A 24,272-nucleotide genomic window follows, 5' to 3' on the forward strand; every position below is an offset into this window, starting at 1 on the left:
AATAATAACAACATTAATAATAACAACATTAATAATAACAACATTAACAATAGTATTAATAATAATAATAATAATAATAATAATAACAACATTAATAATAATAACATTAATAATAGTATTAATAATAATGTTGAAATCTGCTCTGCTCGGCTCGGCTCTGCTCTGCTCGGCTCGGCTCTGCTCTGCTATCCTGAAATCTGCTCTGCTCTGCCCAGAAGCTCAAAAAAACAGGCCTAGATCAGCCTTGCAATTAAGGCACAACTTTGTATCCAACTATACAAGGAGTATCACTAGATTTTTCTACACAAAAATAAAACAGAAAATGAGAAGGGCGTTTCTTCGCAAAACAAAAGCAATGTCATGTCTTGTTCCAAACCAATCATCTCTGATTTTTAAACCCGCCATCTTCCCTTCCCACCATTTTCTCCTTAAACCTTCATCTTTCTCTCTCTTCACTTTTCTTTCTACTCCTTCTCATCACTTGGTAAGCTAATTTCTTCCTTTATTTATTTATCTTTTCTCTTTCTTTTTTTTTTTTTTTTTCTAGTATGTCAAATTTGATTCTAACTCATCAAATATCTGCATTTTCTGTAATTTTTCAAATTAGGGTTTGAAAAATTGGAGTTCGAGAAATTGGGGTTCGAGAACTCAATTACGTTGTTTAAGTATAAGCACCAGTAAAGAAATGGAATCGATTTCGTATTTATCGCAGCAAGAAGCAGCGGGGATTGATGAAGATTTAATGGGTCCCTTGGGGTTCAGTGTTGATCAGCTTATGGTACATTTGATTTAATTTTTGTAATTGATTTTGAATTTGAAATTTTGATGATGAATGTTGATGAATTCTAACTGTTTATTTGTGTTAATTGTTACAGGAATTGGCTGGTTTGAGTGTTGCTTGTGCTATTGCCGAGGTAAGATTACTGAACACGATTTTGATGTTTCATTGTCAATTCATAATCTTGATGAATATTTGGATCATATGATGCCTTTGTTTGGTTTTCGGAGAGACACGAGTAAGTCTGTTACTGGAATATAAGTGTATGTTAATGTTAAGGAACCTTATATATTTGATTGAAAGTTGAAACCCAGAGCCTAAGGTTTACACGGTGCATCTTTCATTTCTATGTCCGTAATTAAGCTGCCTTCTTTTGTATTCGGTATTCACTAATTTCTGCAATGTAGAGGATAATATTAAGTAGGCAGTGCTTTGAACCCTCACAAATGGGCTATATTTTTCATTTAACAGGACTCATGAGAGCAAACATAATAGACGTTTATAAAACTATGATTCTATGATATACTTCTAGATCGAATGAGTCATGACGGGGCTAGTGAGGACCAAGGTCCAAGGGTTACAGATTGCACATCCTGTAGAGTATCTCGTCTTGTGCTCATACTCTATTTTGTTTGATTCATCATCAACTTAAACTAGAATATTTTGAATTGTTGGTAGTTGCTCAGTTGATGTGGCGGAATATGAGATTTTTGGTTATTAGATGAAAATCATTTATCGCCTAGAAGCTAGGTGTGGGAATATGTGTGGATATAATTAATTACTAAATTACTTATGTCTAATTTAAGAAGGGTTAAATAAAGTGAAAGGAGAAGAGAAGACATAGGAGAAGGGAATGAGAAAAATATTATAGGTTGTTTCCAACATGTTCCGTTAATTGTCTTTTCTTTATTTAGCTTATAAGTTACTATAAAATGTATTGAGGTAGATGTAGAATTGAATTCAATCATTTTATTTCACGTCAAAGTTTATTAGCATTAAGAAGTTTATTTTCTCATACTTCGTATTTATTATTTCCTTCATAGTGGTTATTTGTCTATCCCAAAATATTATTTATCTTTGTGAGGTATCGGTTTCATATTATCTAGTAGAAGCCACATTTCCGCTGCAAGAGTTCTAACACTAGTTTTACTGACATGCCTAACAGAGTCATAATTATGATTAGGTGGGATAAATTTGTTGATTTTGCAGCTATGAATATGTGTAATAGATGCTATAGATAGTGTAAGACTGTACGTGCTTGTTTTTTGAGATTGAGACTCATATTAAGGTTTTAGATTAGAGGTTTTTTTTTTTTTTTTTTTTTTTTTTTTTTTTTTTTTTTTTTTTTTTTTTTAAGCCAGCAGAAGAGTTCACCCACATTTCATGCTTTTTTATATGTGATATTATCATGTCAATTCCTTTCTTCATTTTATTATTATGCTGGATGTTGAGGGGAAATTATGATCTGATAACAAATAAGAGTTGATGACACAATGTTACTTGTCATTATGACAGGTTTTCAAGGCCTCTGAGTATAATCGTGTCCTTGCTATCTGTGGCCCTGGTAATAATGGTGGTGATGGACTTGTGGCCGCTCGACATCTATATCACTTTGGATATAAGCCTGTCATCTGCTACCCAAAACGCACTCCTAAGCCTCTATACAGTGGCTTGGTGACTCAGGTAGATGGGTGATGGTGATTGTTGGGTGCCTCTATACAGCTAAAATTCCTTCTATGAGTGATGCTTACGTGACATTTTTTTTTTGTAGCTTGAATCATTGTCCGTCCCTTTCTTGACGGCTGAAGATCTGCCTTTGGACTTGTCTGATAACTTTGACATTATCATCGATGCTATGTTTGGGTTCTCTTTTCATGGTAATTAATATATTTTTCAATACTAACTGCTGGTTTATAATTTGATTGCAATCACTGGAAGACTGGATACAATTTTCGTACTTTGATTGTGACTCTTGCAAGACCCTCTTGTTTATGTAGTCATAATATGCTGTTTTGAATCTTCAATCAATCCTAAAATATTCTGTCAAAGTTATTTTTGAAAATGTTTTATCACTAATTATGAATGAAGAAATTTAGAAGTTGAGCCTTAGTTTGTAAAATGTTAGTTATGACTTTTGTGTTAACAGGACATCATAGTTCTGTGTTGATTAAACAATTTCATACATATTTGGGGCTTTAATGTTCTTATCCAATGAGCGAGCTCCATTAGTAATAAATCTTTGGGTGCAGCAGTTGCTATAATGAGAAGATCAATGAAGTTAAACTATTTTTTTTTAAAGATCAATGAAGTTAAACTTTTTTTCTTTTTTTTTTTTTTTTTATGTTGAGTGTTTCTCGATTTTTTAGGCACCCCAAGACCACCTTTTGACGCTCTCATCCAGAGGCTGGTATCCTGCCAGAATCAGCATCACACTGGTCTGAAGCCAACTGTCATTGTGTCAGTGGATATCCCATCTGGGTGGCATGTTGAAGAAGGGGATGTCACTGGTGAAGGCATCAAACCTGACTTGCTGGTCCGCTCTGGTTGAACCCTCTTTGGTCTTGTGGAAAAAAATCGATCTTTCAAGTACGTTTTAGTGCCTGAGTGTTAAGAGTGATGTCTTTTGTCTCCTGTAGGTCTCATTAACTGCACCAAAGCTATGTGCCAAGAAATTTGGTGGTCCACACCACTTTGTGGGTGGAAGATTTGTACCTCCAGCTATTCTAGAAAAATATAAGCTTCATCTTCCGCCATATCCAGGCACTTCAATGTGTGTACGTATTGGAAAACCTCTTCAAGTAGACATTTCGTCTTTAAGAGAGAATTATATATCTCCAGCCCTACTAGAGGAGGAGGTCGAGGCTGACCCTTTTGATCAGGTAAAGTTCAATTATGACAAAGAAATAGTGCTTTTAGCAAGCTGTGTATTTAATATCTTGTTAGTCAGTCTTTTATTTATTGGTTATGCTCTTTTCTTGTTATAAAAGTGGCATAACTTACTAATTCTTCTTAAACAAGATATCACTAGTGGTTCCTTGTTCTCTTGCTGCAATATGTTCTTAAAGTAATTAGGATATCTTAAGTGTCATTATCCATCATGATCATGTAATGTGTTGCTTTAGCAGTTTGCTTTCTATCCTAGCTCTATCATAATAGTTCAAATCCTTAGTGCACATCCTTTTCCTTATTATTCGGTTTTCCAAGGCTTGCCTTTATGATCCTATGCCTCAGCATTATTTTATCCTCACCCTTTTCTTTGTCAGCATTTTTTTTGTCTTTTGTGCATCTCTCTAACCTATATTCTAATTTTGTTTGAGTAATAAATCCATCTTGTAGTTCAGCAAATGGTTCAATGATGCAATTGCTGCTGGGTTGAAGGAGCCAAATGCCATGGCCTTATCAACTGCTGCAAAGGATGGAAAGCCGTGAGTTATGCTGCTCTAGTGATTTTATGTGCCCTGTTTGAAAGCCCTAGTATCTTCTGAATGCATGCAATTAATTGTCTCTTCTGCTGCAGCTCATCGCGGATGGTTCTTCTGAAAGGAGTTGATAAAAATGGCTTTCTCTGGTTAGTCTCCCTCTTCACCACCCACCCTCGAATAAATGGATCCTAATGTGGGTTATGCCTATTCACACCTATTTCTGTGATTTCCTACTACAGGTTCACGAATTATGAAAGCCGAAAAGCAAGGGAATTATCTGAGAATCCACATGCCGCACTTCTGTTTTACTGGGATGGCCTTAACCGTACGGTGCGTGTTTTAGTATTTTCATTATGAGTGGCCACTGGCCAGGGTCAGTGACTCTGCGTTTAATGACAAAGGAACTGAGTTGGCAATTTCTATTAATTTTGTTCAGTTTAGATGGATTTGTTAAGGATATACCTCAGATTTGTTACTGTTAAAAAAGAGAGGGGGGGGGGGGGGGTGCAAGTGCAATAAAGGTGTTTTATACATTTTGTTTAGAATCTGTCTTAGGTCCTTGGTTTTGTGTTCTTGTTGCTCTGGATTTTGCTTCTGCTATTTCACTGGAAGGATGAGAAGGTGGATATCACTTCTAATTCTACAGACCATCATAATTTAAGTACTAGTTTCACATATCCCAAAACTTGCATCCTTAATGAAGCAGCTTAATTGTTTGTCTGTACTTTTCAGTTTTCACAGTCAAGTGTATGTGAAGTTGCTTTTCTATTCAGTTTTCTTGGATTCTGCATGTTTGAACTTCTTTCCTGTACCACTGCGGCAGATTCCTGTTTTTATATTAGGGTGAAGGATGAGAGGAGGGGACTAGATAGTGTGTTGATGAGGTGTTCTAATTTCTAAATAGTGAAGGGAGTTTATGTTCACTGTTATGTTTTGATATATTATTTGGAGGCAAGGTGAGGCAGATTTAACAGTTTGGGCAATGTAACTTCGCCTGATATATTGAGTGTCATGTAACTGTGATATGCCTTCTTAGTAAACTCTTTGTATAATTCCAAACCTAACTTCACTTTGTATTCTAGGTAAGAGTAGAAGGACCTGTGGAAAAGGTTTCTGATGCCGAATCTGAACAATATTTTCATAGCCGCCCTCGAGGGAGTCAAATAGGAGCAATTGTTAGCAAGCAGGTTCGGTTTGTGTATTCATCATTCTCTTGTCTGATAAGGAATGATTCAATATTAATGTAATATATTAATTTGCTATCTGCTGTTCAGAGTAGCATCGTTCCAAGGCGACAATATCTCCAAGAGAAGTACAATGAACTGGAGGCAATATATTCAGATGGGTTAGTAGTTGAAAGTTCCTTTTAGTAGTAATTTCAGGCATTAAGCTAATTTTTTGTCCTAAATTAGTTAGTGTCCCTTACTGTCAGGTTATGTTTTCTTGAATTTGACTGCTATGAACAAGAAATCAATTATGAAATTTCAAATGCGTTTATCCTTGTCCTAACTTAGTTTGAATTGTTTCCTTCTATTTCTGGGTCTGTATCTTAAAACGCGACTAGTACGCATAGGAGCTAGTCTAATATTATGTTTTTTAAACAACCTTTTTTTTTTTTTTGGTATCAAATATTCTTTCCGAGAATTCCTTTTGTGTTTACTCACGCATTTCTTCTATTTGCTTCCCTCTCTATGCAGGAAATTGATTCCTAAACCAAAATACTGGGGAGGATACCGTCTAAAACCAGAAGTTTTTGAGTTTTGGCAGGGGCAAACTTCTCGCTTGCATGACAGGTAAGACATTGTCAGTTCTGCTGTATTTTTTTAAAGGTCACATAGTGCTAACTGATGCAAAACTAAAATTTATCTTTTTCTCCGAGGTAGCTAGTTTTATGGGCTTTGAATAGCTATTAACTATTTTGTTTTATAATTATTTGCCTCAATTTTGCTCACTTCCTGGCCATGTTTCTCTTTTCCTCAATGGGCGCGTGCAGACATGCTTGCACACATAGGGCTTATGCTTGCTTTATTTTAACAACTGCCTGGTTCCTTTAGTCCATACGAAGGCAAGAACCCACTATATTGTCTTAATATATTTGATTACTTAAGGACATAGAAGATGGAGAAAAGTGAGAAGGAAGTGATCCATTGTTCTTTGTTTGGATAACCATTCTTGGGCTAGGGAAAGGGAGGGAAAGCTTTTGCAGAATTACAATTATATGAGAAGGATGTGTGTAGGAAAAGCAGAGGGATAATAGGTTTGTATTAAGTTTAGAACTTAGCTCAGGTAATTGTTATGGACCCTAATGGTTTTACGACTTAACTGGTATAAATTTGCAAGAGTCTACTATTTGACTTGCCATACCTACCAACTTTTTCTTATATGGAATGATATTGTTTTGAAGAAGGCTGGCACGCTATTGGATTATTAAGGAGTTAGGTACAAGTCATCTGATATTGATTTATCCAGCCACATATACAGAGGAACGAGTGTGATATACTTGTATATATACCTGATAAGATTGAGCAGTGAGGCTGTTAGTGCTTATTACTATGGGGCTCTTTTTAGCCTTTCAAATTTGCAAAGAAGAAAAGAGATCCTTTCATTTCCTTAACCCAACTTAATTTCATCCCAACAATGGAATATGGATCCCTTCATCTCCCTTCCAGAAATTCCTCTATTTGAAAACCTGCCTCCTATAATTTCTCCTTCCTTCCCTTCCCCTTGGAGTGGTACTTGGTTGGATTAGGAAGGATATGAAGCATATTGATTTTCATGAGATGAGATATTTGATCGTAAGGGATGTAGGAGGAAGATTTTTGTGGATGACTATACGGAATAATCACTTTTGGTTCATGTAGCCGATCCCACTTATGGGATTAGAACTTTGTTTGGTTGGTTGGTTCCTGCCTTTCCCCTTCCTTAGCAAAGTCTACATTCCTATAATTGTTGGGGTAAGGCTATATACTTCTGACCCTCTTCTGGGCCTTATCTTGCCCCTGGTCGAGAGTTTCTATAGAATTATTGGTTTAGTAGTAAAAGTTAACAAAGTTGAATTTTTTCTTGTGGTATTTTTTTTCAAGTAACTTATGGACCTTCTAAATACGAGAGGCACGCTCTATAATATGGCACAAGGAAGTCGAATCTACACAAAAGTTCTTGCCATTTTAATGTCATTATATCTCGTTGCTTTGTCTATTGTCAATAGAACTACCTGTAAAGAAGAAAATAATGTAAACTTTAGTTTTGACGAGTATTTTCTACGCAGAATTTTGCTATTGATAATATTAGCAAAACGCCTAGGCTCGGAAAAGGAATTATGATCAACAGAGGGATGTGCTGAAGAACATTTGAAATTAATAAGTGCTACTAATTGAGCTATTAGCGTGAATTAGACTTGCTCTATGTATAAACAAATTTATGCAAGTTTTATTCCAAAAAAATATTATGGAGCTCATTTTGCTAGGCCTCTTTTCGCAACCTTGAGGTTGAAAATTTTGTCCTCTTGTATTTCAACCATAGGGGAGCATTATTGGTGTTTATGCTCTTTGTCCATGTTTCCTTCTGCCACCTTTACTGCTGTTTAGAATGTTACTGAGGCCAGTGGGTTACTCACTAGTCACTCACTACCAAGTGTAATAAAAAGCTTCATACTACTCATTTCGTTGGAAGTTTCCCTCAAATATAACCAGACATAGGAATATTCCTGGCTTGTTTCAATACTAGTAACTCATCATTTGCTCTTCTATGTTCTTGTTCTGCAGCTGCAGAAGTCGTCATCTTTGTTATATTCTTTGAATAAAGCTCTACTTTTCAAAATAGTGAAAATTCAGTTTCATACTGTTGTGGATATTGATATTATTTCCACTCTTTTCTCCTGGATCCGATACTGTTTTTTTTTTTTTTTTTTTTAGAATAGAAAATATATTTCTGGTTTATGCCTTGCTTAAAGTCTGACCCGAATTTTTCTTTTGGTTAGGCTGCTATATTCTCCGGTGGAGGTTGATGGAAAGTGTGGGTGGAAAATTGATCGTTTGGCTCCATGATTAGTTCTTGCTACGTCAGCATTGTGAGAATACATAGTATGTCCAATATGTCATCCTCCATTCGTTAAGGAAATTTTATCACTTTGGCAGTTTCAGTTGAGCTTCTTGTTCTAGTTAGATGCATTGTGATGTCGGGACATCTTGTATTTTCTGATTTGCTTTAATTAATTCCTTTGAGTTAGTTATAAACAAGCATAATCATGTAGAGCTTATTGGTCTTGATTACTGTTGAAATGCAATAAATATATTTGTCTTATCAATACTATCACCTTTTGATCTTTACCTAACATTCTAACTATTATTGTACGAAATTACCACATATTAGGCATTAGCTAACTATCTTGTCAGATGTAAAAATCCAGGCTAATTATAGCAAACTATACATGAAATGAACTATAGAAAGTAAAATGATTCATTAATTGGTATTAACCACTAAAATTTCAAGCTTATTGGATAATTCTCTAAAATGATTAGCTTTCATTCCCATTAATCGCTACTGTACTGGGCGTATCGGCCAGTACAGTTGATGTATGGTTTTAAGTGGATCTTTAACTGCATTTTTTCCTTATAAAGTTTTGATAGCTATTTGAATGCTTTTGTGGTTGAACTCAGCTGAAAGCTTTATATTATATCTTCTGAATTTGACTTGTTATATCAAAGAATATGATTTCTCATCTTTTCTGCTGGTGTTGTCATTTTCTTTTGCAACTTTCTCCTGTGGTAACTTCTAACTGTAAGCATTTCTTAGATTCCTGTTTTCAAAAGTTTCCTCCCTCTTTTATGCACTATTATCATTATTAGTCTTGTAATTAATACACATCTCTACTTTCTGCATGCTTGCTAGCACTAATATAAAAAAGCTTTGTTCTCTATAGAAAGAAATAATTATTGCGGCTATGCTAATGAACCACTTTAATTGGTAGCTTGTTAACTATTTTGTTGTAAATGTTATGATTAATTTGCGGCTTTTGTTATTTGATTACCATGATTAATATTCAATAATTGTAATTATGCTATGCATTAATTTCGTCATAATCAGGGTGCAGATTTGCTGCTAGTAATTTCTTTCCGATCTTTTGAACTACTGTAGAAGGCGATATTTTTTTGCTTTTGTTTATCACTCTTGTGATGACAAACTTTCGTAATTTAATAAACTTAGATTTTATTAGACCCTTTTTCTGGGGTAGGGGTGGGGGTTTGTATAGTCTTGTTAACTTTTACGAGATGGGCAAAATCATCTAATCTCCGTTGTTTTTCTTCCTTGCTCCCTCTTCAGTCAGGCACCAATACTATGTCTATACCTATTGGCCCTTAATAACATTAAGTGTTTGTGAGATTGATCTTCTTTGCCCATTTCTTAGCGGTCTTTTAGGGAAGTTACCAAGTAAACTCCGTTGACATTCACATACATTAGAACATTATTCAAGTGAGCCATACCTTTGTGATTATACTTCGTATATCAGTAACTTATCTCACACCCGTGTACGCTCTATTGCCTCCTTTCAAAGGGAGCGAAAGAGAGACAGCGTGCTTACTTTTCAAAATTCCATGATACTCTGTAGAGGCACATGAATGTGGGGTGATCATGGAGGTTAATGTTGTGGATGTTTGCTTATAGTTATACCGTTATAGATAGGCTTGAAACACTGAACCCAGAAAAAGGCGAGTTCGATTGATCGAACTTGACCAAACTTTAGGGCTCCACAAAAGAAGATATAAGCATGTGAATGAATGAAAGTTTTCCTTGATTTTTCCAGCCTCTCTTTTGATCTTTTGACCAAGAATTTTGGCGAACAACCTACAACCTTACCCTCGTCTTCAGCCTTTTCAGTGAGAGGGGCCATTTCTTACTTTAATTTTTTTGGCAGAGGGTTGGTTGTTTTCTTTCTACTCAATAATTAGTTGGATAACAGTAGAATAAATATGAAGATGATTGATTTGTGGTATTCAACTCTAATCTAATGTGTGTTGTGTAAGTTTTCTGTTGTGTCAATTGTCGATTTGATATGATAAGTACGTCGTTTAGAGATAAACTTTTGATTCATGTAGCCGATTCTTGTCCGTTATGGCGTGAAGATTTCAGCACTGTTGGATTGTTTAAAAGTCGACGAGTTAATAAACATTTAGGCTTTTCATGGTGTAGGAACAAGATTGTTTAACCTAATTTCGGTGTAGCTTTTTGGAAGCTTGAGAATTTAGTCAGTTACTTTTGTCTCTTCTTTTATTAATTTACCGTATTTACTACGGTGAACTGCCTACAAATTAGGGTTGGCAAGGACACAATTATGCTAGTTCTATGTTGATACAGTAATTTTCATCAAAGCTTGGACTTTTTTAGTTGGGGAATTATTCTCTCTTGTTGTAGAGGCGGCAGCTTTGTAGAAGGGGATTAGAATAGAGTTGGAAATTGACTAATATGGATTAAGGGGGCTTAACTTGATCAACGCAATTTATTCCTTTGGATTGTAGATCTAGCCTAGATACCATGATTTTTGACATACAACATCATTCACCGTCTTTTGTTAAAATATTGCGTAACTTATAAAGTTGCACATTGGTTTGTAATTGTTGGTCTTATATTTGTCATATCTTGTTTCTGTATTCTTCCACCTATAGGTTTAGCGATTCCTTTAAGATGAGGATCTCGTAATTTGTGTCCGAAGCTTACAAAATATGTTAATATATGAGCAAATGTTGACTTTGTAGCCTTTGTTTGAATAGAATGGGTAAATTACTTACAACAATAATCATGACATTACACTAATTGCTACTAAGAAAAGAAAAAAAAAATTAAAAAAAAAATTGACCACATATTTGTACTCCTATCTCATATAAATTGCAAGAATTTCTTGTTAATAAATTATTAAATGGGTATAAATAACATTTCTTTATCTATTACTTGTAACTTTTTTAGAACATAAACATGCATTTTACCAATAGCTAAAAAAAAAAGGCCGAAAGAAGTGTAAGGGAATGTGTTACATTTCTTGCGTGAGTTTATCCTCATATAGTTCAATTTTAAAAAAATTCATATTGAAGCCTCATGATCGAATCTAGAACAAGCTTAATCATAAGACTATACAAAATCGTACGAGTAGTTTCTAGGCTTTCATTATTTCAACGTTGCTTAAACCGATTTGTGTAGGGAGGTTTCTTTAGGCTCCCTAGTTTGGAGCCACAAAATGTAAACATGGAATGATAAATCCATGTTAATTATAATGATTGACTAGAAACCCTAGTCACTTAATAGGTCATCCTAAAGTTATTGTGATTTGTGAAATTAATTTGAAGCTGACCCCACAGTTGAATAATATGCAAATAAAACATATACGAAGTATTTCTTTGTACTTGTAAAAAAAAAAAAAAGTTATTCTTGTTCTTTTTAGCTTTAGTTTAACCACTACTTAATTTCAATGATGATCTCAACATAAAGAGAGTGCATAAATACAAACAATGGTAATAACACAACACCATAACGCAAAATGTGTCTATTGTGTATTTGGATATCATCGTACCACATTAATGATAGTATGATACGCATAGGGCGCGAGTACGTGATACACACGCATAGAAAGTCTTATGGGGATACATTTGCCATAACATAATTTTTGCAAAGTTCGTGTTTTATCTTGTTGGAAATAAACTTCACCTCTCATAGAAATAAATTTGATGTAAGGAAGAATCTGCTTGTGCAAAATGCTTGGGATTTTTCATAGATGATTTTTGTAAGCTCATCACTAATCATGTATTTACTTCTATTTAGCATAGTACAATATATACTTGTATATTTTTAGTATCTAGTCTATTAACCTAAAAGGGTACTAAATATCTCATAATTTTTACAAATGCTCAATATGAAACACATTATTTTAAATTATCTTAAAGTACGGATAATAAAATATGAGAATAACTTTCTATTTTCCTTTGAAACACTTACATATGGAGTAAGAAATGCGAGTAGATAATTTGTGAGTCTTAAAAATCGAAGTTACTATAATACCCTTTCTCTAAATCATTAGAATCTCACAACTAAATGAATCGTGCAACTTCAATAGTAACTTGGTCTGGATATCTACTCTACTCATAGTTATTAGGGAACTCTTTTTATCTCTCAAACTTTATCTTCTTTGGTTGTAAACTTTAGACCTCCTTCCCTGGGGGAATGAATGGGAAAGATGAAATTTAAAATTTGTGCAAAATGAATAGGACAAAAAGGTACGATCGAAGCATCTTATATGTATAATGCCACTTTCTAGGAATAGGATGGTGACAATAATTTTATGTTCCTTCTCCCGACAATGCTAGCAAGAACAACAAGATGCTTGCACCTCATTGTTTTTTAGCTATTCAACCTCATTTGACACCAATATTAATTAATGAAAAAATTAGGAAAAAAAATGTGATTGAATATGAATATTGAATAAGATATATGATCCATGAAAATAAAGCAAAGTTGATAGCGATTTAGCCAAAGGTAAGACTATATACGTTGTACAAACTATAGAATACCTTTATTGTATATTTGTGAAAACGACTTTGATGACGTTTATAGATGCAGTATGCACATTTTACGGTATCAATGTAGACCATAAAGAAGAATTAAAGAGTTAATGATCTCTAAACAAGATATATTCCAATACAAGTTCGTGATGATATACTCCATATAAAAATAATAGATATTCATTCCATCATTGACATTCCAAAGATTTAATCAAAGCAAAAGCTAACACCCTTTTTTTTGAAAAAAAAATTGTCGCATGTTAAAATCAACTCAAGTTGTGCATTATATGCCAAAAGAACCTTAAGGCCTAGCTCAACCTCTACATGCCTATACTATGTATGTATATCCTTGCAAAACACTAATATCGATCTTTTAGTTGTCTAAGGCAATCAATAGGGGGCATATTAAGGCTTAACTTCATGCCCTAGGTATTTGAGTTGTGAAGGCGGTTATGTTGTAAAATTAGTGGATTAAGGAAATAGAACGAGAAACTTCAATTTAAACGAGTCAAACTCATAAGACTACTTAAGAGCATGAACAAAAATGAGGAAACCTTCGTTCTTTAGATTTCTTTCTCATTTCTTTGACACTACGCTCTCTTTCACCGACCACACTTTTCTCTTCATTGTTATGCATCCTCATTTTGAACTCTTAAAAACTCATGTAATATACTTCATCTGTTTTTTTATATTTATAACATACTTTTTATCATGCTTTTCGAGGAGGTGATTAAACTAGGTAAACGAATAAATTAAGCTATGAAATTTAAACCATAGCAACTTATCCCCTTTTTCTTATAGGTGGTAAAATTTTGTAAATTAATTTATCCGTTTACCTAGTCTAATATGTTCCTTAAAATGCGTGCCGAAAGAGTGTGTTGCAACTAAATATAAACGGAGAAAGTATGTTTTTTCACAATGCAACCGTTGTACTACATACCAAAAAATTAAAAATTAAAAATAATACGTAGTAGTTACAATCTACCACCTATCCAATATCCATAGCGACCATAGGACGGTCATACTTAGAAAATGATGCCTGTTGTTAGGTCTTTTTAAATTTCAAGATTTTTTTTTTTTTTTTAAGAATTTGGATATTCTTTGATTGAAGGGCAGAACGACGAAAAGATAAACACAAAAAAAAAAAAAAAAAAAAAAAAAAAAAAAAAAAAGCAGAGGCCAGAAATAATTTTGCGAGGGGGGTCGTCAAATGTACTATTTCATACAGTATGTTGATATAAATCATGGCCTACAATACTAAAAATCATCCCAATATGAGTTGTGATTCCCATCATTTCATAATAACAAATTAAATTGACATACTCCAAAAAAATATTTCATTTCCATTTCTTTTAGCTTCGATTATTAGCACTCACATATATGTGCAAATGTGACTACTTGACATAACAAACTTTATTACACTTGGTCATTTAGAGTACAATGAAAAGCAATCATTATAAACATACCATGGTTATAACGCCATGTTACATATGAGTACATACCATAGCTGTAAGATAAGATAATATGGGCGTAGTACAATATAACAATAATTGTGATATTCTTACGGAATACATAAAGTGATTTATTTATGGATGACTACCATAAAATTAGTATAATGAAAGTCATTTTAAGGATGACTACAATAGAATTTTACTTTGTACTGATATTTGGATTTTATTTATAAATTTCATACATTTTACTTGGTATACACGAACTAAGTATCTAAATTCACCAGATTGAGTAATTTGAATGGGATATAAGATGATTTGAAAAGATATAATGAGAAATTCACCGGATTGAGTAATTTGAATGGGATATAAGATGATTTGAAAAGATATAATGAGTGAATTATATGTGATACAACTAAATAAGATGACTAATTTCTATCATATGAGATATGAATTTCATGAAGCAAAAATGATTAGATTCGCCAATAGAGATGGCAATGGATCGGAGGTGCGTCGGGTGATGCTTTATCCACCTCCATCCATCACCTAATTTTCTTTCATCCACATCCGATCCATCCGTCATGCATGGATGAATGGGTGGATCGGGTGATAATTCAGGTGAAATAAATATATAAATATAACTTTGCATTTTCATAATTAAAATCAAGATTTGAAAAAAAAAAGTGAGCAATTTTATTACAACTTTGATACATCTTTCTAATACTTGTTCCTTTTTACTAAATTAAAAACAAATGTCAATTCCTAACACTACAATAGACATTAAATTATTAAAAAAGATATTTATTTTTATTTTTTTTATATAAATTTAACGGGTGGGTGGATGGATGGGTCGGGTGATGGATCGGGTGATGGGTTGGATGTATCATCATCCGTATCCGACCCGATCCGTCACCCGTCCCATCCAACCGATCCGTCACCCGTCCCATCCATCATCCATCCGTCATCCGCTTAAGTTTGGATTTTCATCCATATATTTGGATCGAGTGGATGATTATCCATCGGGTTTGGATGATATTACCACCCTATTCGCCAAGTTCACTCAAATCAATTTAATCCTTGATAATTTATACGTCATACTACACACTCATTTATAACTTTTTTTTTTCAATAGGTAAGTAGAATAGCTCAACTAATCAAACGTGTACGCGACACCCCTCTGAGTCCATACATAGCCAGACTAAAGTACTAATTGTTTCTTTTCGAAAAAGAGGGTGAACTATTGGAGTTAACATGCAAACCGAAACATAGAAGCAGATAAGTAGAGCTAAAAAGTTGAGTGAAAGAAAGCGATGGAAAATGGTCCACTTGTTTCCCCTTCAACACAATATAATTGGATGGGCTAACTCCCCAAGTCAAGAAATAAAAGCTTAACCTTTTCCTCCTTAAGTTTTTAGTTAATTAATTAGTTTTTTTTTTTTTTTTTTTTTTTTGGGAATTAATTAGTTAATTACACAATCAGAAACCAACTTGATTTATTTGTTTATTTATTTTTACAATTATGCAAGTATCGAATACCAACAAGAGTACAATCAACAAACATTGCCATATTTCTCTCCCCAATAATTATTTCAAAGAAAAAGAAGGGAGAAGGTGAGCACATGGGAGTAACACTTTACAAGGAACATAAACGTATGTTAAAAATCATATTTATCAACATTCCACATTTGCACATTACTGAACACAACGTAGCATACCATTAGGGAATACGACCATGAAACTAATATTATTACGAGTACAAGTTTCTTTCTAATTTAGAAGGATTATGTGCCCTTTTCAGCTATAAAGAGGCACAACAACTAATAAAGGCGTGTAGTTAGGGCCTGAGCTGAACTGATTAGAGATGAACTGAAATGAATAGAGCTGAAATGAATATTTTATGAGAGAAGCAAATTAGAAGCTGAACTGAATTGAACTGAAATTAAGCTGAAGTGAGCAGGCCCTTAGAGTTAAGAACTTATCAATTAGGCAAATATTAGGATGCGATAGCACCTTTATCTTTGCTCTCAACCCTTACTTATCTCAAGTCTAACCACATTTTGTTTATTCAAGATGATTGAAAAATTTTATAACCATGATCGCAAATACAAATCTTTTGTACTCACGCATCGAATTTGTATCCAAAGCATATGATCAAATTAAAAATGTTATAACAGATACTGAGATACATAATACCCTTCCGCACCAAGGGCGTATGATCAAATTACAAATTTTAAAAGATATGGAATGCCCCTTTGTCCCAAGGTAATCAATACGTTTGACTTCTTCACTATTCATATATGTAGTATTAATTTTACATGTATCAAAAACAAATTTGATACATTTAAAAATATACGTAATATAAGAAACTACTATATTAACATATATGCCAAGTTTTACTGTCAAAAATATTTCAATAATTCATATACAAGGGTTTCAGAAAATGAAGGATTGCTCAAGTGGTTAGAGATTCCCTCCCGATTCCAGCCCTGCCCTCGTGGCTCTCTAAAAAAAAAATGTTTGAAAGATTTGAATGATGAATATTTGAAGGGGAGGAGGAGGGGCCAGCAGCGTGTACTTGGACAACACTTTGTGAGCATCAATAGATGGGCCTCTGCAATCAAGAGTGATCATTCAACATCTAATGAAAAAGGCAGACATTCAGCTCCCACTATATTTAATTTTATAACTGGTCCCTCCCCAAGAATATGACTAACATTTATTGCCCTTCTTAACATAAACTAAATTTAACAACACAATTAATTTTCTTACAAGTCAGATGATGCTAGGCTACAATCAACACATCTGAATATCTGATAAACAAACACTGTTTCTTCAAGGAAATCTGAGACGGGAATGAGACTTGGTAGTCTCCGGCTACGCCTTCTGCTAGACTACATTTGAACTACAAAGAAAAACCTCCGATTTTTTAAGTCCGCCTCACGAGCATCTTTCCATGTAGAATGATCAATCTGAACCTTGTGATTTTGTATCATGGCAAAAAATGATGCATTGTTCATAAAGTTCAATAACCTTTCTCCAATTCCAATTTCCATCTCTAGCAGCCTTGTCTTATACAAAGAAAATGAATGCACAAAAGAGTAATAAAACATTGAAAATGTGAAAAATAAAAGTAAAAAAGGAAAAAAAAAAATACAGCAACCGCGAATGGATCAGTACCTCCAACCTTATTTTCCTAACTGACCAATTTCTTATGCACTGAGGGGAAAATCCGCCCTCCTTTGTGATGATTATCCCTTTGCAACTCCAACAGCTCTAAATCAATACATGGTTTTTCGTTTATCCACAAGAGCAGCAAGCACCGAGCTGCATCGTTATAAGTGCACCAATAAGGGTGACAAATCATTCTCTGGTTACGGTCAGAGCAACCGAAACATGTCATCACTTGGCAATATCCAGCCTACAAAATCCTCACATATTCTGGTGCATCAGTTCTTGGCCCTTCAAGGGATCGATACATGTAACACGTATCGACAAATTCTTCCTTATCATCAACTGCTTCCATACGATTAGTAAACACCTCGACTACTAAATGGGGCATTTCTCTAGCAATCTGCCTACAAGCAGGAAGAGTCAACCTACAAGCGGACATCCAAAGAAATCTCATGTTGTAAAGGTGGGGTAAACCAGCTCGTAACACTGAATCACCAAATGGGCTATCCCGAACCTCCAGTTTCAGCAATTTTGGGCAACCCTCGAGAACATATTTGAGTGCCATGTCTGTATCCCCAGCAAATGCAACTGACAAAGTGCGTACCAATTTTCCATATTGCCCAATGTACTCAAATGCCTTATCAGTTAACAGCCCAGAAACTGCAAGACGAGTGAGCTTTTTGCAATTCATGACAATAGCTCCAAAACCTTCATCCATTGGTTCATTGGTGATGTGGTCAGGGCGGTGTCGGCCCATGATACAAAGCCGAAACACCACAAGATCAGGGCAATTCTTTGACATTGCAATCACCGCAGCATTTGTCATCCTTTGGCAGAAATACAATATGGAATGCAATTTCCGACATCCTTCAGAAATAGCAAGCAGACCCACTTCAGAGACGAATCCCTCACTGTCTTCCCTGGCATCGATTGGGAACACACGAAGCTCTCTAAGATCCTTGCAATTTGATGCAACAGCTTGAAGCCCTTCATCCCCGACTGTATCTAGAACCTACAAGGAGCAAAAGTGACTCATTCAACTTTAAGTTTCAATTATACACTATCAGCCAAAGTAGAGAAAATGAAAGTTCAGGAAACCTACCCAAAAAATCTGGAGATTATGGCAATGGCAAATCACTGATTTCAACTCCTCGGCATTTATATTAGCATAGCTAAAGTTCAACGAAGTGAGGTTAGCACATACGGGATGGATGGCAGGCAAGAACACCGGCGCAATCTCTCTAAAACCCGATAAACAAACAAGAGATTTACAAGCAGCAAAAGCAGCTCGATAATCCAAGTCTTGCTCAGATGGTTGCCAAATCTCCGAAGGACTAAAAGCCCCAGTTCCTAGATGGGTTAGCTGAGGAGCTCGAACCATCAAACGATACAATTGATCAATCGAAACGCAACGATTCACCCTAAGCTTCTTGAAGTTAGGGGATCTAGCTAAGAGCTTCTCCAATGCATTGAAATTAATAGGAAAATCAATGCACTCAAAGCTAAGAGATTCAAGACAAGTCCCAGATTCAGGGAAAAATGAAATCCAATCCACTTCATCATCATTCACTTCATCCTCAAACAGATCCAGCACTCTCAATTGTCTGAACAAAAACCAACAAAACAATTGGAGAAAACTATAACTATCAACATCAACATTTCTCAACTGCACTAAATACAAATACACTTCCAAATTACATTTATTTTCCAAACTATTCGTTAATCAACTTTATAAAGCAACTAAAAATCCCCATAAAATCACTTTTAACTTTTTTCCATTTTCAGATCTGGGTGCTTTTTACCCAAATACCAAATCACAACACAAATATAGACAAACATTTGGTAAAGAAAAATCTAATCACTACCCAGTTAATTATTCATCAAATGCAAAGTAGATAAATTACTAGTACAAAAATTTGATGAAACTAACCTGCACTTTGAAGCAAGAACAGCAAGTCCACTAGTTCCAAAAGCCTCACAACAAACAAGAATAAGCTCCTTTAAAGAAGAGAGAGACTTAGAAATAAGCTCAAGATCAAAATCAGTGACAGTCATACGTTTCAAGTGAATCTTTTCAAGCCAAGGGTAAGCCTGAGAAAAAGCAGATAACCAACGAGTAGAGTGAGCACCCCAGTTCATAGGCATGAGCCCGAAGTCCGCGAACCGCGGCTTCCCTTTGACGACCACCGATCTAACCCTCTTGAACCGCTCAGTGACACGGGCAGGACCCACCGCGTAGCAGTTACCGAGGAAGAGGTCGGATCGGGTAAGCGCCTCGGCGCGGTACCACGACTTGCAGACCAGGGAAGCCGCGTTCCTGTCGCGGCGGCAGGTCAGGAAGTGGAGAACGTTCTCGAGAACGTTCTCCAACACCTGATCCGGACATGGCGGGGTGTACAAAGAAGAAGAGGGGGGTGAAGAAGAAGAGGGGGATGAAGAAGAAGACACCCCGCTATGGCCGGAAACAGACCCGAACCCGATCGTAGAGTCTTCTTCGGGTTCGGGTCTGTTGTTATTCTCTCTCATCCTCCGAGATAGATAGATCGATCTCGGGGTAGAGAGAGATAGAATCAAAATCAAAATCAAAATCAAAAAAATAAAAACTTTAAAGAAAGAAAAAGAAGAGAGTGATTAGGGTTTTAGTAGAGAAGAAGGAGGAGGATTGGTGGGATGAAAATGAGTGAGAGAGAAAGAGAGGAGAGAGAAAGAGAGAGAAAATGGGGGGGAATGTGGGGGAGAGAGAAGAAGGTTGGAGTTGGGTTTAATAATGGAGAAAATTAGGCACAAGAAAATAAAAACAAACAGTGGAGTAAGATGGTCTGCTTCATTTCAATTTGTAATAACTAATAACACACCAAAAATAAATCAAACACTGTTACATTTTTTCTTTTATTTTTGGGTGTGTGGTGGTGGTGTGGCATTGGGATTCTTCATTGGTTGGGTTGTGAATTTGTGATTTGGGATTATCTCATTATACTTTTGATTACACTCTCTAAATTACAGCTCTAAAGATGAACAATTAAGGGGGGACTCCCTCCATCTTCCTATATGAGACACTTCATTTTCATATTATCCCCTTTTTCTAAGTTTGCTCCGGTAATTTTTCTATTCACTTTACTTTATCTAATTTGACATTTGTATTTTCACATCCTTTTTTAATTGTTATTACGATTACTGTAAGTAAGTAGACATATAGTCATGTAAAATTATTCAGAGAATACGGAGTAATTTTTAATATTAAAAGGTAAAATTATTTAAAGTTGCACACTTGCATAACAAAGTATGGTAAATAAAAAAGTCAAGTAAAAAAAATAAATAAAAATTAAACAATACGACATGATGGATCTCAATTGAGTCTTCAAAGCACAAAAATATTCATTAGGTAAATTCAAAAGTACTAAGAGAGTAACAATTATACTTAAATGCTTTTTTAAAAAAAAAAATGAAAAAAAAAAAAAAAAAAATCTAAATTGAAATTCGTTGCTTTCATTTTCACTTGAAATGGTCGAGAGAGTTGACCAATATTTTTCTTTTTAGATAAAGAGTAAAGTAGAGGAGAGGAGAGGAGGGGGAGTTTTGTGAAATCTCCGTCTAGTGGGCTACGTAGTACGTACAGCCTCCGTATTGGAGTATAATATAAGTCAAATACGTAAAGCTAATAAATACCTCAAAAGCGCTTCATTTTTGTGGGTTTTTTTTTTAATAAACGAATAATCAGGGGTCTTCATCAATTGTCAAATCACGGTAATTTCTTGTGTTTTATACTTCCTCTGTTCTTTTTTACTTAATCTGTTTCTTTTATCACACTTGTCAATGCAAAACTTTTACGATCAATAACTTTAATTTTTCATAAGTAAAAATTACAAAAGTTATACATAATGATAGTACTTATTAAGACGAATTCAAAAAGATCTCACATGAATATGTTTTTCTTTACATACTATTCACAAAAGACGGTCAAAGGAGAGGTGATGAATAGTGTAAAAGTCAAAGCGGATCAAGTAAAAAAGAACGAAGGAAGTAGGACAGTTTTTTGAGTTGCGTTGATTTGTTTTTTTTTTTTCCGCCTTTTGTGTTACGGAGTAGATTACAATAAAATTGAATAATTGAATAACCATTTTGCATGTACTCCTGTAATCCTATCACTCCGTATAAGAGAAGGATAATCCGTACGTCTACAGCAATGAGTCATGGTCTATTTAGAAATTGAAACCGAGTCTTTTTTTTTATTATTATTATTAAGAAACGGGAAGGAGTTGAAAAAAAAGGTGAGGATCTAAGAAGTACCTAAATTAGATCTCGGCTCTTATGATTTTTTTTTTTAAAAAAAACTAATATTAGTGGGTTAAATACTTTAAAAGTGAACCAGTGAGAGGAAAAGGTAAATGATCCACACTCTCGAGGTGTTTTTAGTCGAGATTGAACTCCCAACCTTAAGGTCGAACTTAAACCTTATGCCTTAATTCAAAAGCATATGTTATTTAAAGCGTACATTGAAGTCATTTAAACAAATAATCTACTTTGATTTACATAGTATTTTTGACAGAATTAGCTTTAGAATAATCTAAGATAGAATAGAAAAAATATATATAAATAAATAAATAAAATGTATATATAAATAAATAAATAAAAAATAGCGTGTTTTGTGTATGTCTGACCACACCATGTGTCTACTTGTACATAAGAACAAAGTAACCCCTGTAATTTTGACCAAGTAATTCCTGTAATACTAACTGTGTAACCCCTAAAACACTCCTGTAATACTGAGCATGTAACCCCTAAAACACTCCTGTAATACTGACCGTGTAACCCTTAAAATATTGACTGAGTAACCCTAAGTAACCCTGTACATTTTTCGAGTGATACCTATAACACTCACGAAATAACTCTATGATGGTTCGCCACACAATCAAGGCACATTTTTTGACTTTATAAGAACACCAAATGTAGTTTTATGTTATGATTTTCGACTAAAAAAACTGAAATTTGAACAATACTTGTATAACTTATGTTAACATAAGGATTGTATTGTATTTACATGAGTATCAACAACTTGATCGAACAAAGCTATTGTGGTTTCACATATTCTAAAAAAAAAAAAATACAGGTGTACGTTGATTTATTGTAAACAAGTTAAAGTTATCTTAAAAGTTATTATTTTTCTAATAATAATTAAATTTTATCTTATAAAAAACTAATAATGTATTAGATTAATCATATTAGCCGCATCCTGGTATTCTCTCGGTGAATTTAACACATTAGTATAATTATGAATCTATAAAAAATCACACATTAAAATAAATTTCAAATCAACGACAAATTAAAATACCCTAAGGGATTAAAGTTGCCATAAAAATAGTTAAAGTTACCCCTAAACTGACTGTATTACAATAAAATTAACGTACACCCACCTTACACAGAATTTATTGGTGTGGTTCTCATCATGGAAAAGTATTGTGTAGAACGGACTCACGTGAGTCCAATCATACAAACAGAAAAAAATATATATAAAATTAATTGTCAGAATTTGGATAATAATGGTCAGATATTATATTATAAATATCAGATATTAGATTATAAGTGTCAGAAATTAGATAATAATGGTCAGATATTAGATTTCTTTTGTTTGATATCAGGCTATATTGGTCGGGTATTAAATTTCTTTTGTTTGATAATAGGTTATATTGGTCAAGTATTAGATTTCTTTTTTTTTTGATAATATGTTAGTATGGTCAGGTATTAGATTTATTTTGTTGGATAATAGATTATATTGGTGAGGTATTAGATTTTTTTAATTTTGCTTGATAATAGGTGATATTAATCAGGTATTAGATTTCTTTTGTTTGATAATATTTTGAAATATATGTTGTTGTGTACTGAAGGCATTCAGCCATGGCGGGTTCAAATTCTGAAAAGCTAATGGCCAAAGCCGACAAGATTACTAAGCTAAGTTTTACTAGACGGAATGCTGATTGGAAAAATGCAGTTGTGCTATATGAACAAGCTGCTATTGCATTCATGCTTGCTAAACAAAACAAAAAAGCAAAATATAACTCGTGCTTTGGAGGAGTCTACGCCGGAGGAAGCTGCTTTGTTTATATATAAGTGCTTGTGAAATTCTTGAAGAAGATGAGAAAGAGCATATGACATTTGACTTGTATCGAGTTGCCGCTAGTGTTTATATAAAACTTGAGAAGTATGAAGATGCTGGGAGTACCTTACTTAGGTTGGGGAGGGTCACCGGCGTCGGGATGGGAGGGGAAGGGCCGGTCAGCCGCTGACAAAGGACTAGGCAATGGCAATGGGTGGGAGATGAATGTGTGCATTATAAACCAGACTCACGTGAGTCCATTCTACGCAAAACCTTCTCTTTTATCATTGGACACCCTTTTATGGTGTGCTAGATAATAATAAAAGTTTACAAAAATCTTAAATAACTTGACACAAATTTTTTATTAAACAACCCTTTTGGCCAAATTTTAGTTCCAAAATGTTCACTTCATTTGCATTGAAATACTATTTAATTTGCAATAATATTTGTGCCAAATTAGCTTCCGTATGTAAATTTTACTTATAATCTTTCATCTCCTCTTCTCTCCTCCTCTCTATCTTCTAGGGTTTCTCCAATTTCTTCGGAAATTAAACTATTTTTACCCTTTTTCCTTAATTTTCTTTAGTTTTGCTATTTAATTTTCAATAAATCTACACGAGTAGTGCAGATATTCGTCCGTCTTCCTATTGTGGAGTGTCTCCCTATGGTGGAGTCGTTAGTTTTGTTGTTTGTTTTTGTTGGGTTTCGATGAGTCCGACTCACCGCGGAAATAAAACCCGAACCCAAGAACAAACTCACAATTAATATAACAAAATGCATAAATAACAAGAATAGATAAAAGACTAAATTACCCTT

The 24,272-nt window shown here is 34.4% G+C and overlaps 2 protein-coding genes across 3 annotated transcripts; one reads left to right on the forward strand and one right to left on the reverse strand.

Annotated features, from left to right (window-relative positions):
• Nucleotides 1-322: 322 nt before the first annotated feature.
• LOC145585361 (pyridoxine/pyridoxamine 5'-phosphate oxidase 1, chloroplastic-like) lies at nt 323-8,506 on the forward strand. The gene is made up of 14 exons (XM_081642070.1): nt 323-484; nt 608-778; nt 876-914; nt 2,294-2,461; nt 2,550-2,655; nt 3,145-3,311; nt 3,415-3,657; nt 4,115-4,203; nt 4,296-4,346; nt 4,440-4,530; nt 5,283-5,387; nt 5,475-5,545; nt 5,898-5,993; nt 8,180-8,506. The coding sequence occupies exons 1-14, from the start codon at nt 323-325 to the stop codon at nt 8,244-8,246; spliced, it is 1,626 nt and encodes a 541-aa protein (XP_081498196.1). The 3' UTR covers nt 8,247-8,506.
• An 8,327-nt stretch (nt 8,507-16,833) lies between these two features.
• On the reverse strand, nt 16,834-20,159 carry LOC145586531 (transport inhibitor response 1-like protein). Of its 2 annotated transcripts, XR_014100967.1 has the most exons (4): nt 19,296-20,159; nt 18,468-18,969; nt 17,372-18,377; nt 16,834-17,262 (listed from the first exon to the last, which is right to left on the reverse strand). XR_014100967.1 is itself a non-coding variant. In XM_081643390.1 (3 exons), exons 1-3 carry the CDS (start codon nt 19,889-19,891, stop codon nt 17,613-17,615), a joined length of 1,863 nt encoding a protein of 620 aa, XP_081499516.1. In that variant the 5' UTR covers nt 19,892-20,159; the 3' UTR covers nt 16,834-17,612. The 2 variants fall into 2 exon arrangements, 1 of the variants encoding a protein (XP_081499516.1); XM_081643390.1 differs by having other exon boundaries at nt 16,834-18,377.
• Nucleotides 20,160-24,272: the final 4,113 nt, after the last annotated feature.

Source organism: Chenopodium album, chromosome 16 (assembly GCF_948465745.1).
Source record: "Chenopodium album chromosome 16, dcCheAlbu1.1, whole genome shotgun sequence".
In the NCBI taxonomy this organism is placed as follows: domain Eukaryota; kingdom Viridiplantae; phylum Streptophyta; class Magnoliopsida; order Caryophyllales; family Amaranthaceae; genus Chenopodium; species Chenopodium album.